Source organism: Giraffa tippelskirchi, chromosome 7, assembly GCF_054371585.1.
Source record: "Giraffa tippelskirchi isolate mGirTip1 chromosome 7, T2T-mGirTip1v1.2.pri, whole genome shotgun sequence".
NCBI classification, from domain to species: Eukaryota; Metazoa; Chordata; class Mammalia; order Artiodactyla; family Giraffidae; genus Giraffa; species Giraffa tippelskirchi.
This window is the reverse complement of record NC_137281.1, coordinates 36,368,172-36,381,675: the sequence shown is the minus strand read 5'-3', so window position 1 is coordinate 36,381,675 and position 13,504 is coordinate 36,368,172. Positions and strand designations below refer to the sequence as shown.

Below are 13,504 nucleotides of genomic sequence, written 5' to 3'. Positions count from 1 at the left end.
CTGGTAAAGAATTCGCCTGCAATGCGGGAGACCTGGGTTCGATCCCTGGGTTGGGAAAGCTCCCCTGGAGAAGGGAAAGGCTACTCAATCCAGTATTCTGGCCTGGAGAATTCCATGTGGACTGTAGAGCCCATGGGGTCGCAAAGAGTCAGACACGACTGAGCGACTTTCACTTTCATTTCCCCCACCGCCTTGAGAGCTCCATTAGAGCAGGGACCTTGTCTGTCGTGATCACTACTGTGCCCCCAGTGCCTAGAATAGTGCCTAGCACTTGGATGGTGCTCAATAAAGGGTAAGAAATCCGCGCAGGCCATTGTGCGACCGCTTTCTCGCGCCCGAGTTGACTCTAACCACGTGGGAAGGGTGAGCGCGGTGGGCCGAGGGCCTGCGGGGAGTGACAGCTCAGTCGAAGGCCCCGCCCCTAGCCCCGCCCATGTCCGTGTCCTCCTCCACGGGTCTCCATAAAGTTCATTTGGCGGCGCGCCGCGCGGGGGCTTCTGGGAGGGCCGGCCTCGGCCAATCAGGAAGCGCGGACGAGCGGCGCGAGAAGCGGCGGCCGCGTTCTCCAGCCGGGACCTGCGAGGGGGACACGGCTGCTGCTGCGCCAGGTAAGGGTGTTTCTGGCCCCGTCTTTCTGACACGCGGCATATCCTTGAACCCAGGCCCCCGAGGCTGGGCGGAGCCCGGTCCACATGCTCACAACCCTGCTGCCCACGCTTCCCTTTCGCCTCATGGCAGCCGGCACGCCTCACGCCGGCTACACAGCGCCCTGTCGAACCGCCCCTCATTATAGCGTCGGGCTGCGCCCGCGGAGTGCCTTTTATCTGCCCTCTTTCCGAACACGGAGCCGCGGCCTCCTGGCGGCCCTCATGTCCCACCCCAGCCCTCTGCAGGCGCGCCACGCCCCCGCGTCCACCCCTTCCCTGTGAGTCCACCCTTGTCTGTATCGAGGCCCCTCCCCGCCACCCCACTGCCTGATTACCTTCCTGACCGCGCCCTTCCAGCTTGCTCGCCCCTCGGGGATGGATAAACCCTGTCGGGAGGCGGTGCCCTCCCAGCAGAGGGACGACCCTGTGAGTCGTGGCCTATCTCCTCCGTCTGCATCCAGCAGAATGCTCCTTCCCGGGCAGGCAGATGCTAGTGATTAGAACCTGGACGTGGCCCTCACCTTCTCTGGGCCCACAGTACCCCATCCTCTGCAAAGGCAATACCTACATTTACTGGTTCTCATTTTTGGAAAATTACGGGGCGGACCTCAGGGGTCTTTGTTCAAATGTGGACGACCCATTGATAGAGTTGGTTCTGGTTTGCCCGTCTGCCGGGTGTGAGAAGGAGGTTTTGTTTTGACCAAAATGTCTTTCAGCGAGGGTCACCTTTCTGTTCTGTTTTGGGGGGGGGGGTAAGAGGGTGTCTTTAGGCATCATATCTGTTCTTCTTTTCAGTTATTCTTCTTTGTGAATTTGTGTTTGGGACATTTTTATTTTTCATTCTTGGTGATGTCATTCGAGGCTATCATTCTAAATACCTGTTTATTAGGCTAACAGATCCCACCTGAATATCTCCAGCCTGGGCCTCTCCCTTCACCTATATGCAGCTGCCTACTTACTATCTCCACTGGGATGGTTGGTATGGAACTTAGACTGAATATGTTAAGACAGGGCTAGCAAGCTCCCTTCCACCTCTCTTCCCAGACTGCTCTGCTCTTCTTGCTATTTTTTTCTCTTCTCAGTAACATAAAAGACTCTGATCAACAACCTTTGAGTTATCCTTGACTGCTTTCTTTTTGACATCCAGTGCCTTTGGCCCAGTCACCATCACCTCTCTCCTGGATTATTGAAATAGTCTCCCATCTGTTCTCCTGGCTTCTGCTCTAACCCCTGTTTTCAGCACAGCAGATAAAAGGATCCCTGCAAAACACAAGGCAGATCATAAAGCCCTCCAATGCGTCCCCATCTCATTTTAAGATAAACTCTTGGGAATCTTCTGGTGGTCCAGTGGTTGGGACTTGAGTCTCAGGCCCAGATTCCATCCCTGGTCTGAGGACTAGGATCCCACAGGCTGTGCTGCATGACCAAAAAACAAAAACAAAAAACAAACAAATGATGAAGTCCTTACAGGGAGCTATAATCTGACCCACTGTTACTTTCGCACTTTAGTTTCTGCTCCCCGCTCCTTCCACATGGCAGACATTCTTCAATGTCAGAACCTTTGGGCTTGCAATTCAGTATTCACATGGTTTGCTCCCTCATTTCTCTCAGATTTTTATTCACGAGTCATCTAGTAAGACTTTTCCCACTTCCTGTCTTCCTTTATCGATTATGTTGTTGTTGTTATATTTTTCTTGTTTATCTTATGTATTGCTTATTTTTCCCCTTGGGAACATGAAGGGCGAATTTTTATCTGTTTTGTCTTTGTTGTATCTCCAGCACCTAGACCTGGCACACAGTATGTGTTCAACACATAGGAAATAAGGCCATGTTCCTGACACCAATAAAGATTTGGGGATCCAGTGGTGACTGAGATAGGCCTGCACTCACTGAGTTGCTGTTTCTGTGGGGCACAACACCAGTGGTGAGCCCACAGGGATAGCATGTGGTGGCAGGGTCCTTTTAAAAAGAGGACAAGGATATCTGAACAGAGACCTGATTGAAATCTGAGAGGGTAATATCTAGGGCAAGCGCATTCCTGGAGGAGAACAGCCAGTGCAAATACCCTGAGGTGGGAATATTGGAGATTCAAGATAGTGAACTTGAGAGTCTGCATCTGCTTCCTGACTGGATGAAGGAGAAAATAAGGTAGAGAGAAAGACATGCCACTGAGAGGGAGGGGTCAGAGCTAAGACCCAGAGCTGAGGACCTGAGGTACAAGTCCTCAGAGAACCAGCCACTTTCATTCAGCAGACATTGATTTGGTACCTTTTTTGTGCCAAACCTAGCAACTGAAGATTCAGAGCTGAGCAGTCTGTGGACCTTACCCTACCAGAATTCTCCATGTGGAGAAGGAGACAGACTTGGGAAGAGATCAATACCATTTTTCCAGCTGTCCAGGGAACAAGAATAATCGAAGGTTCAGAATCATGTGGGAGCAGTTTGAAGTAGTTAGGACTGTCCCAGCTCACTTTGCAAGATACCTAAGAATGTGACAGGGTAGGTTTGTGTTCTAGCAGAGTGTGCACCTGCGTGTCCTGGGGTATGAAGGGAGGGAACAGCATGAGGCACCCCAAGGAGTAGCGAACTGCTGGGGTATCTATTGGGGGCAGGCAGTAAGAGATGAGGACGGTAAGGGTGGCTGTGCCCATTCTTTGGAGGACACCTGAGTTGGTCGTGTCAGAGCATGAGCACTTGTAGGGGATGGAAGGTGGCCTTGAGTGGGTCAAGTGTAAAGGCAGGGGAGCATTTCAGAAATAATTAACCTCTTTAGCCGAGGGGAGGGTGGGTTAGAGGAACAAGAAGTCTTAGATTGTTGAGGTGATCAGGAGAAAAGAATGAGGTTAGAGAGACTGGAAATGGAGGAGGAGGAGGTGGTGATGGTGGCAGTTGCAGTGGCAGCTAGGAAGCAGGGAGAAGTGAAGCATTTGGGATAATGTGTAGCTTGAGGCACCCACTCATCAGCCAGGTATAGATGTCAGGTGGACTGTTGGAAATGTTGGCCCAGGGAGAGAGCTTGGCTAGACATAGAGATATGGAAGTCACCTTTGTGTTGACAGATGAGGCTCCTTGCCTGGGCCCAGATAGACTGCCGAGGTCCTTGGATTGACTTCCTGGGAAAAGGCAGCATTGAACTTCCTGATACTGCCTGTTAAAGAGTGTGTGTGTGTGTTTCTCTTGGATGCACACGTGTATGTGAACGGATTCAGACAGGTCTGTAGCCATCTGGAAGACTAATGGCCACTGGTGGGAATTGTAGTTGAAGGGTTTGTTTTTTTTTTTCAATCGGAAAGCTCCAGAATACTTGAAATTTTAAGCTGTTTGAGAGAGAAGAAATCTAGGTATTAATAGACAATAACAAGGCAAATGAGGAGAATGAAGTTAGCAGGGTGGTGGACTAACAGGTCCTAATGCCTGTCCTCCCACAGAAGCAAATAAACAACATGATGTTGATGAAAATAGCTCTGTGAAAGCTCCAGAGTGAAATAAGGAGGCTACAGAAACCCTGTGGAGCCCAGAAACAGACTGTTGCCTGCATGGAAACGTGCAAGACAAATAGATACATGGAGTCGAAAGGAATTTAGATGAGGGGAGACTCCTGTGGGACCAATGTGGAGGAACACCATTTGGCAGGTAGGACTTGAATTGGTGGTAACTGTAGCTGATGTTTGAGTGGTTATTGTGTGGCAGGTGAGGAAGGTGCGACTATATTTCCACTTCACAGGCGAGGCACAGAAGGAGTGGTTAACTACCCAAAGTCACCCAGTTAGAGGGCACAGTTCCTCGCTGGATCTGGGGGTGGTGGAAGGTGAGTAGATGTTCCTGGCTGTGAAAAATGGGGCACGAGCACAGAACAGGGAGTGGGTGAAGAGGGTCAGAGACCGAGTGGATCCCGTTACTCGTACACAGGGTTTCTACAAAGACAGTGCCTCATCTGGATCTCATGAGTGGGATGTATTGAGGGCTTTGTGCGGGAGCAACAGAGGGAAAGTGATGGTGGAAATATGGACATAGTCGTAGTAAGCAAGTGATAGGCATTGGGAGGGGCTGGAACTGGCATCCACCAAGAACTTGGGCTTAAAGGGAGGGGAGTCTGGCCAAGAGCGATGGTGACGAAGATGGAAGCAACAGTTAGACTAGCCTTGTTGTGGTAATGATTTCACAGTATGTATGTCTATCACATTATCACATTGTGTGCCTTGAAATAATACAATATGATGTGTCAGTTACATCTCAGTAAAGCTAGAAAAAGAAAAAAAGCAACAGAAGACACTGTAAAAGTATAGTATTCCTTGCTGTCTAATCTGTTTAGGTAATGAGGGATTTGGAGGGATGTCATGTCATCTAAATCTGTAGTACTAGTTTCCTGAGATTTTGTTAGGGAGTAGCAATAGTTTGGATAATGAGGAATACCTCCCTGCTGTCTCTCAAAAGTGTATCTGCATCTGTTTTGGTTTCTGAGTCTGGAGAGTGGAGAATACCTATAAATAAACAATCCATGCACAGATGCAAGAAGAAGGATGAGTTAGAAGCTGAGAGAGCAGCAAGGGTACAGGTGGAGGGGTTTGGGAAGGCGGCTGGCGGTGGATAACTGCATTTGGAGATGTGCTGGATGTGACAGTTACGGGATGGAGTGGAAGTGCACAGGCAGTGCCTCGAAGCTCCGGGGTTGGAGTGTGAGTGCAAGAAGCAGGGTGGAGGTGTGGATTTGACATTCATTGCCATCGAGGATGCAGGAGCAGTGATGAGACAAACACTGGGACAGGGAGTTCAGAGCAGTTTTAAGATGAACAAGTTATTAAAAATTAGATAAGGGTCACATTGACTTATGGAAAAGAATTCAGACTGACAGAGGGTATAAAATGAAAAGTAGAAATCTCCCAGATCTTAGCTTTGCTCTCTTTCTCAAGGTAATGCTAAGTTTCTTGCTGTGTCTTCTAAATACTGTCTGTGAACAAGCCTTAATAGATATATATATTATATATACACTTAGCATATATTTAGTATAGCTTCTGAACTTTTACATATTTATTCAATCTTGTGACCATCACCATTTTGAAATATGGAATATTTCCAATACCCTGATGTCTTTGCCGGGCTGCTGTATAAACTACCATGGCCTAAGTGATGTAAACAACAGAAGTTTGTTTTCCCACGGCTCTGGAGGCTGGACATCTGAGACTGAGGTGCCACACGGTGGGCTCTGGTGAGGGCCCCCTCCCTTCCTGGCTCGGAAGTGGCCACCGTCTCAAGTGTGCTCGCGTGTGCTTTCCTGGGTGAATGTGTGAGGAGTGGGGGTAGGGGACAGAGGAAGCAGTTTGCTGGTGTCTCTTCTTAGTAGTGCACTAGTCCCATCCTGAGGACCCCCCTTCATGACCTCATCTAAACCTAATTACCTCCCAGAGACCACTTCTCGAAAGATTTTCGCATTAGGACTTCAGCATAATGACTTTTATGGGCTTCCCTGATAGCTCAGTTGGTAAAGAATCCACCTGCAATGTGGGAGACCTGAAATCAAGCCCTGGGTTGGGAAGATCCCCTGGAGAAGGGAAAGGCTACCCACTCCAGTATTCTGGCCTGGACAATTCCACGGTCTTTATAGTCCATGGTTGTCGCAGAGTCGGACACGACTGAGCGACTTTCACTTTCACAGTGACTTTTGGAGGGACACATTTCAGTCTGCGGTGACAGGAGAGTTCTGTTGTCCTTCCTCCCAGTCATTCCCTGTTCCCCTTAAACTCCCCCCCGCCGATAACCGGTGTTCCGATTTCTAGCACTATAGGTTAGTTTTTTCTGTTCTTAAAATCCATGGAAATGGAATCATGAAGTATGTCCTTTTTGGTATGTGGCTGCTGTAGTTCCTTTTATCCCTGTTGTTCCATGTCGCTGTGGTTTGATCTTTTCCAGTGCTGTGTGATACGCCGGCGTATGAATATACCACCATGAAAAACCCAAATGGCATAATTCTGTATTAAACAGTGTTTAAAGATTATTTGGGGCGGGGCGGGAAGGGGACTCAGACTTGTGTTAGAATCTGGTAACAGCTGTAGTGCTTTTCTTGTATATTTTTTTAAGATGCATGCATGTATTTCCAGAGGTTCCTGGTGCTTTTGATGCTAGTGTCAAGGCCCTCAGGACAAGAAGCCTTACTTAGTTTACTGCAGGGTTTCTCAACCTTGACACTGTTGATATTTTAGGCTGAATAATTCTTTGTTGTGGAAGCTGTGCTGTGCATTGTAGGATGTTTAGCAGCACCCCTGGCCTCGGCCATCTAGATGTCAGTGGCACGTGGTCTCTCGTTCTCTCAATTGTGACAACCAGGAATGCCCCTCCATGGTGCCAGAGGGCTCCCCAGGGCCAAAGCCGCCCCCAGCTGAGAACCCTTAGTTTAGAGAGGAGAGCCAAAGCCTTTTTGGGGTAGACTTGATGATCTTCCCTGGTTTGTGTTCTCAAGGTTCTACATACAGATACTTTCCATCCCCGCTGAATTGGGACTGCTCCTTCCAAGGACACGTTCATTGGGTTTCAGTCAGTTCAGTTGCTCAGTCGTGTCCAACTCTTTGCAACCCCATGGACTGCAGCACACCAGGCCTCCCTATCCATCACCAACTCCTGGAGCTTGCTCAAACTCACGTCCATCAAGTCAGTGACGCCATCCAACCATCTCCTCCTCTCTTGAGTTTAGAGACAATTAAAATATCCCACATCTGTAGATTCTTCATGGTGGCCAGGACCTTAGAAATCACCTGAGCCAACCCCTTCATCTCACTGGTGGTGAAGCTGGGATCCGGAGTTGAGGAAGGGCAGATCCCAGGGTCAGAGGGCTGATGTGGGCCAAAGCCAAGATGGGTCCGCTTTCCACCCCAGGCCTTACACTGTGACAGTTTGTCAGGAGGTGGGCTGTGTGGATACTTGGTTTCTGCTTCTCTTTGCTCATTGAAATGAAATAATACAAGTGTTATTTTATGTGTCAGGAAAGCTGACACTACACACTCCTGACTGAGTCATCCAGGCCCATACTTGTACTGAATCACCAGGTCTTTAATTTCTCTTCTGTCTAGGGTAATTTATTTTAGTTCTTTATTTTCTCCAATGTCTACCTTCTGAATAATAGGTCCAATTCTTTTACTTAGTTTCATAGGACTATAAAAAATTATCTGAAAATACTTTTTAAAAATCATTGTTTTCCTAGTCTTCTAGAGATGTCTGAAACAATAGTTAGGGTGTGATTTTCTTTTGGTTATTGTTGTAATTGACAGCTGACGGATACAGCATAAAGTGGAATGCTATTGTCATTTAACCGTAGTTTATATGTCGGAAGAAGAGTGGAGAACAGAGCCAGTCTTCAACTTTTGACCCTTCCTGTGAGGCTTTCCTCATTAATCTTGATGTTGAACACTGAACACTGTTCTTGTGTTTTAATCCTACTACAGTCTAATTAATAAGGAGGTTTGAGGGCAAGATTTCCGCTTGAAATTCAATGCTAAATTTCTTTTGAGTCACACTTTCATTGTGGAAATTTGGATTTATAATTAAAACCATATTTATAGTGGGGAATTTAAAAATTGTACATGTAAAAATTGCGGCTGTCTCCCAGAAGTTCTTACTGAATGATATGAAGCTGTGGTTAAATAAGTCATAATTTAGTGTCATATATTTACTAGATTTTTTTGAAGCAGAGATGTTGACAATTGAGAAAATATTGCCAAATTGGCAACTTTGGAAAGAAGCTAAAATACCATTTTATGATGACATAAATCACAAGAGTTAATAAAAATACTTCCTGTGTGTCATGAGCTCCTTGAAATAGGTGGGCATTGTCCTCTCCCCTTTGCTGCTACTGCTAAGTCACTTCAGTTGTGTCCAACTCTGTGCAACCCCACAGACGGCAGCCTACCAGGCTCTGTCGTCCCTGGGATTCTCCAGGCAAGAACAATGGAGTGGGTTGCCATTTCCTTCTCCAGCGCATGAAAGGGAAAAGTGAAAGTGAAATTGCTCAGTTGTGTCCGACTCTTCGAGACCCCATGGACTGCAGCCTACCAGCCTCCTCCGTCCATGGGATTCTCCAGGCAAGAGCACTGGAGTGGGTTGCCATTGCCTTCTCCCCTCTCACCTTTAGAGATGAGGAAATTGTGGGGTAGATTGCGATTCTATCCCAGGGTAGGTAAGCCCACCTTTAGCTAGTAAGTGGACTTTCTAGATTTGAACCAGGTGTGTGGGCTCAAAGTTCAGTCTTCTCCTGTTTACCCATTCCTTTTAAAATATTTTTTTATTACTATCAAAACTTTTAAAAATAATCAAAAGAAGTAATAACATTGTTAGTTGTATATTTTAAAGAAAAAAGGTATAAACTGCAGCATCGTTATCTCCCCTCACGTATATGAAATCCTTCTCTGACAACATCCAGAAAATATATAGCAGTGCTAAATGTGCGTTTATTAGATTGCAGGATCTTTGTAGTTGAAAGAGATAATATTTGGGGATATGGTAAAATTAGAATTCCACAGTGAGTGGTAATAAAGTATTTGAGTACGTTGACATTCTGCAGGGAAAGGAGCTGGTATCATCTCCCCGTGCACCTCAGTGAATTGAGAGTCCTTTAACGCTGAAGAAAAAATGGATGGCCTTGTCTTTATCCTCTCATCTCTTTCTCAGCCCTTGGTGTTTTTTGGATAGCTAGGCTGTTTGGATTGTCGGTGATAAAAGGAAAAATTCACTTGGGTTGTTCAATACGTTGCAGTATACCTGAACAGGGCAGTGAGTTCCCTCTAGCATTCTATGCAGTAGGGTCAGAACACATTCTATGTGTCTTTACTGGACACACTTCATCATTTACAAAACAGATTTCTTCTCCTAGATGTACTCTCCAAATGAACAGCTTAAAGAGGAAAGGGAAATGACAATAGGCCGATTGTGTCGCTCAGTCTTTATATAAGTATTTTCACTGCTAAGGCCTAGTAAGGGTAGGTTTGGCAGGACACTGAAGCAGGCTAGTAACCACTTACTTCAGGTCCAGCTCAGATATCCTTGGCAAACTAGGGGTTGGCAAACTACTACCTATGGGCCAAAGAAACTGAGAAGAGTTTTTATTTTTTATGTCTTTAAGTCATTTTGGGGAAAAAAATCTAAAGACTAATTCATGACATGTGAAAATTTTACAATATTCGTATTCAAGTGGCCGTGATTGAAGTTTTATTGGAGCGCCTCCATACTTATTTACCTGTTAACTGCTTTAAAGTGGAGTTGAGTAGTTGCAAGGGCTGTTGTTGTTTAGTTGCTAAGTCATGTCCGACTCTTAGCAACCCTGTGCACTGCAGCACACCAGGCTTCCCAATCTCCCCGAGTTTGCTCAAACTCATGTCCATTGAGTTGGTGATGCCATCCAACCATATCATCCTCTGTCACCCCCTTCTCCTCCTACCCTTGATCTTTCCTAGATTGTTACCTGTACTTATGACCAACTGGCTACAGATCAGAGGCTCTTGTATCCGCCACCCCCACCTTCAGGTTTAATTAGTTCACTAGAGCAGTTCACAGAAATCAGAGAAACATTTATTTAACATTCACCAGTTTGTCATGAAGGATAAATGGCCAGGTGCAGAGGTGCGTAAGATGGGGTGCAGATGAGTTTTAGCCCGGGAGCTTTTGTCTCTGTGGAACTTGGGTACCATTCCTGTTCCCCTGGAACCATTGTCCCAGCATGTAGGTGATTCACCAACCCAGAAACTCAGCAAATCTCATTGTTCAAGAGTTGCTATAGAGCTTAATCTGCAGCCCTCGCTTCCGCTTGCCAGAGGTTGGTGGGTAGGGCCAAAAGTTCCATCCTTCTAATCACTTGGTCTTCCTGGCGACCGGCCCCATCCTGAGGCCACCTAGCATAGCACCTCCAGGTTGCCTCATTTGCATAAATTCAGGTGTGCTTAAAAGGGTTCATTGTGAGTTACAGAAGACTCAACTTCAGGACATTCCAGGGGTTATAGAAACTTTGTGCCAGGAACTTCGGGACAAAGACCAAATGTATTTATTATACTACACTACTATTTTCTGACTTGATTAAATATTTAACATGGTTATATTATGTAGAAATGACCATATTTTTCATAATTAAGATACATGTTACTAACAAGTAGACCAAAATTATTTGATGCATTTTTGCTTTACCCTTTTTTTTTTAAGTTCATTACATCCTATATGCAATTTGGAGATTTTTTTTTCCTCTTTGTTGAGAATGCTTATGTGTGTAGAAGGGGCATTTTTTTGGACACTGAAGAACAGGTGAATGCTAACTAATTTGAGGAAATGGAAATCTGTCCAGTCCTTGGCTTTAGCTCTAAATAGGAGCTGTCTCTCTAAAGCTGCAGGCTTTAATTTTTTCCTCTAGTTAATTTTCTCAGCATCCTCTAGGTGTGGTGAAGAGGTCTGAACTGGGGAACTTCCACTTAAGAAGCATTCACCAGTGGGTCATTGCCTTTCGTTTTGAAGGGGAACTTTTTACTCAAGTGTGATGCACAATCAGAAATGTGCATAAACGATGAGTCTTCCTCAAATTGAACGCACTATTAAGCAGCACCAAGTGTAAGAAAATTACCAATCCCCAGAAACCTCCTTTCTCCCTACCCCCGCCCCCCACAAAGGGTAACCAGTCTTGCCTTCTGACAGCAGTGATAAGTTTGCCCTTCATTTTAAGCTTCACCGGGTGTTTGAGGAGGTCGTTGGAGGACTTCTTCCCAGAGGCACAGAGAGCAGGTTGTTGCTCAGAGCCCTCGTACCCTGCTGTGCTCTCTGAAGCACCTTTCAGTGTTTCCGGGGACCCCTCGCAGTCGGGCATAGAGTCCAGCTGACAGAGAGGGGACCAGTGCTGTGAGCTGTCCTTGCTGGTCTTTTCCCATCCAGCCCCAGTTTTGCTGCCTCGGCTGTGCCACAGCCCACTTGTGTGGGTTCTTAGTGGCTTCTTCCCGTGGATGGCTCCCTCCTCCATAGCTTCCCGGGGTGCAGCTGACATCCAGGTCTCTGCGTGTGTGCTGACCAGATTTCCCCAACACAGAGCTTGGACTTCACCCTGACAACTCCCCCCTCCCCATCCCATTTTAGTTCTCTCTGTCGGACTAAGCTTGTCAGGTTATTTTCCTGATCAGTTTTCAATATCTTGGATCAAATGATACTGATATTTGGTCAGCTTAACCCCCTATATTTTGTGGCTAATTTGATATTTATTTTTGCAGAAAGGTTAAAAATTGTCTTTAAATTTGTTAAGTTAACCATGCATTTAAAAATTTTAATGAAACAGGGTGATGACTGCATCAAAGTGTAGACTTGGAAACTTTAATAGCATTTTTTGATAAAGCAGTTTCCATTGGTTGAGTTATAATGGAGGACAAATCCAGTTTTTCCCAAATATAGTATTATATACATTACTGTCTTCTTTCAGACAGACATGGAACAAGTTTATTTTCTACTCTGAAGTTGTATAGCACAATTCTATGTATTATTTGTTCTTTAAGTTTGGAATTTGTTCACCTGAAAACTGGGCTGTTTCTTCTAAAATACCACTGGGTTTTTATCTGGGTATTTAGAGGGAAAGCACTTGTCTGGACCAAGTATGATCTGAATTCATGCCATTTATACTGTCACTGCCTTATGCTGTGCAGCCTCGGAAATGTTAAGTATCAGTTGGTAGTCGGAAGGGAATGTTTTTGCTCTGGTCTCTGCTTGCCAGTGGATTTGGCAAGAATGTGTAGGAAGCCTTCAAGAAAAACAGTCTCCATAAATGGAAGAATAAAACTCCTCCTATTCATTCAACAGATGAGCACCTACTATGTGCCAGGCACTGTTCTAGGAACCTGGGTGAACCTCAGTGAACAAAACAGGCAAAAATCGCCATCCTTGTGCAGTTTACATTCTAGCTGGGGTGACAGACCATAGGGAGATGGGGGAGTGCTGAGGGTGGTTGCAGGCTGCACTCTTAAATATTTTGTCCTATGAAATGAAGTGAAGTGAAAGTCGCTCAGTTGTGTCTGACTCTTTGTGACCCCTGAACTGTAGCCTGCCAGGCTCCTCTGTCCATGGAATTCTCCAGGCAAGAATACTGCAGTGAATAGCCGTTCCCTTCTCCAGGGGATCTTCCCAACTAAGGGATCAAACCCAGGTCTCCCGCATTGCAGGCGATTCTTTACCATCTGAGCCGCCAGGGAAGCCCAGGTTGGCATCAAAGGCACGGTGACAGTTGAATTGAGAGAGTTGGGGTACAGAAAAAGGACAGGAAGGTGTTTGACCCATAGGGGAGCAGCACGGAGGCCCAGAATGACTGGAGTGCAGGAAAGGAGGCGGGGCAGGGCTGGAGATGAGTCTTGGAGGTAAGAAGAGGTGGGTTGCCTCACTGAGCTTCACTCTGTGTTAACACAAGAGGTTTAAACAAAGGATGGATGTGATCAGACCTTTAAAGGACACTTGTTGTCAGGTTGAGAGTGTAGGAGACAAGGGCTTAAGCTGGGGAGACAAGGGCTTAAGCTGGGGAGCCAGGAAGAGGTGATAGTGACTTGGATGGGGGAGGTAGTGGGAAGATAGATTCTGGGTGATAGATTCTGGGTGCACTTTGAAGGTAGATTGAAAGGCTCTGTTGGCCTATCTCATGTAGGATGTGAATTGGGGAGAGCTTTAAGGATTTTGACCCAAGTGACTGATGGGGTCTCCACGTGAGAAGGCCAGGGAGCAGGTTTTATAGACGAGAGGTTAAAGCTCAGTTTGGGGCATGTTAAATTTAGGCTGGCAGAAAGCGAAGAACTACTAAACAGCATCTTCATGAAAGTGAAAGAGGAGATTTTAAAAGCTGGCTTAAAACTCAACATTCAGAAAACTAA

The 13,504-nt window shown here is 46.2% G+C and overlaps 1 protein-coding gene across 12 annotated transcripts in view; it reads left to right on the top strand.

The window, feature by feature from the left end:
• The first annotated feature begins 544 nt into the window (after window positions 1–544).
• Window positions 545–13,504, top strand: part of NUP93 (nucleoporin 93) — a 112,115-nt gene continuing 99,155 nt past the window's right edge. For 7 of the 12 annotated variants that reach the window (XR_014060625.1, XR_014060624.1, XR_014060627.1 and 4 more), the window contains exon 1: window positions 545–608. Coding sequence is in view for 4 of the 12 variants with exons in the window: in XM_081514336.1 (XP_081370462.1) it covers window positions 4,232–4,280 (49 nt within the window). In the remaining 8 variants the exon portion in view is untranslated. Of the gene's footprint in view, window positions 609–4,075; window positions 4,281–13,504 lie in introns of all 12 variants that reach the window. The other 5 variants (XR_014060626.1, XM_081514336.1, XM_081514334.1 and 2 more) reach the window with 1 other exon arrangement.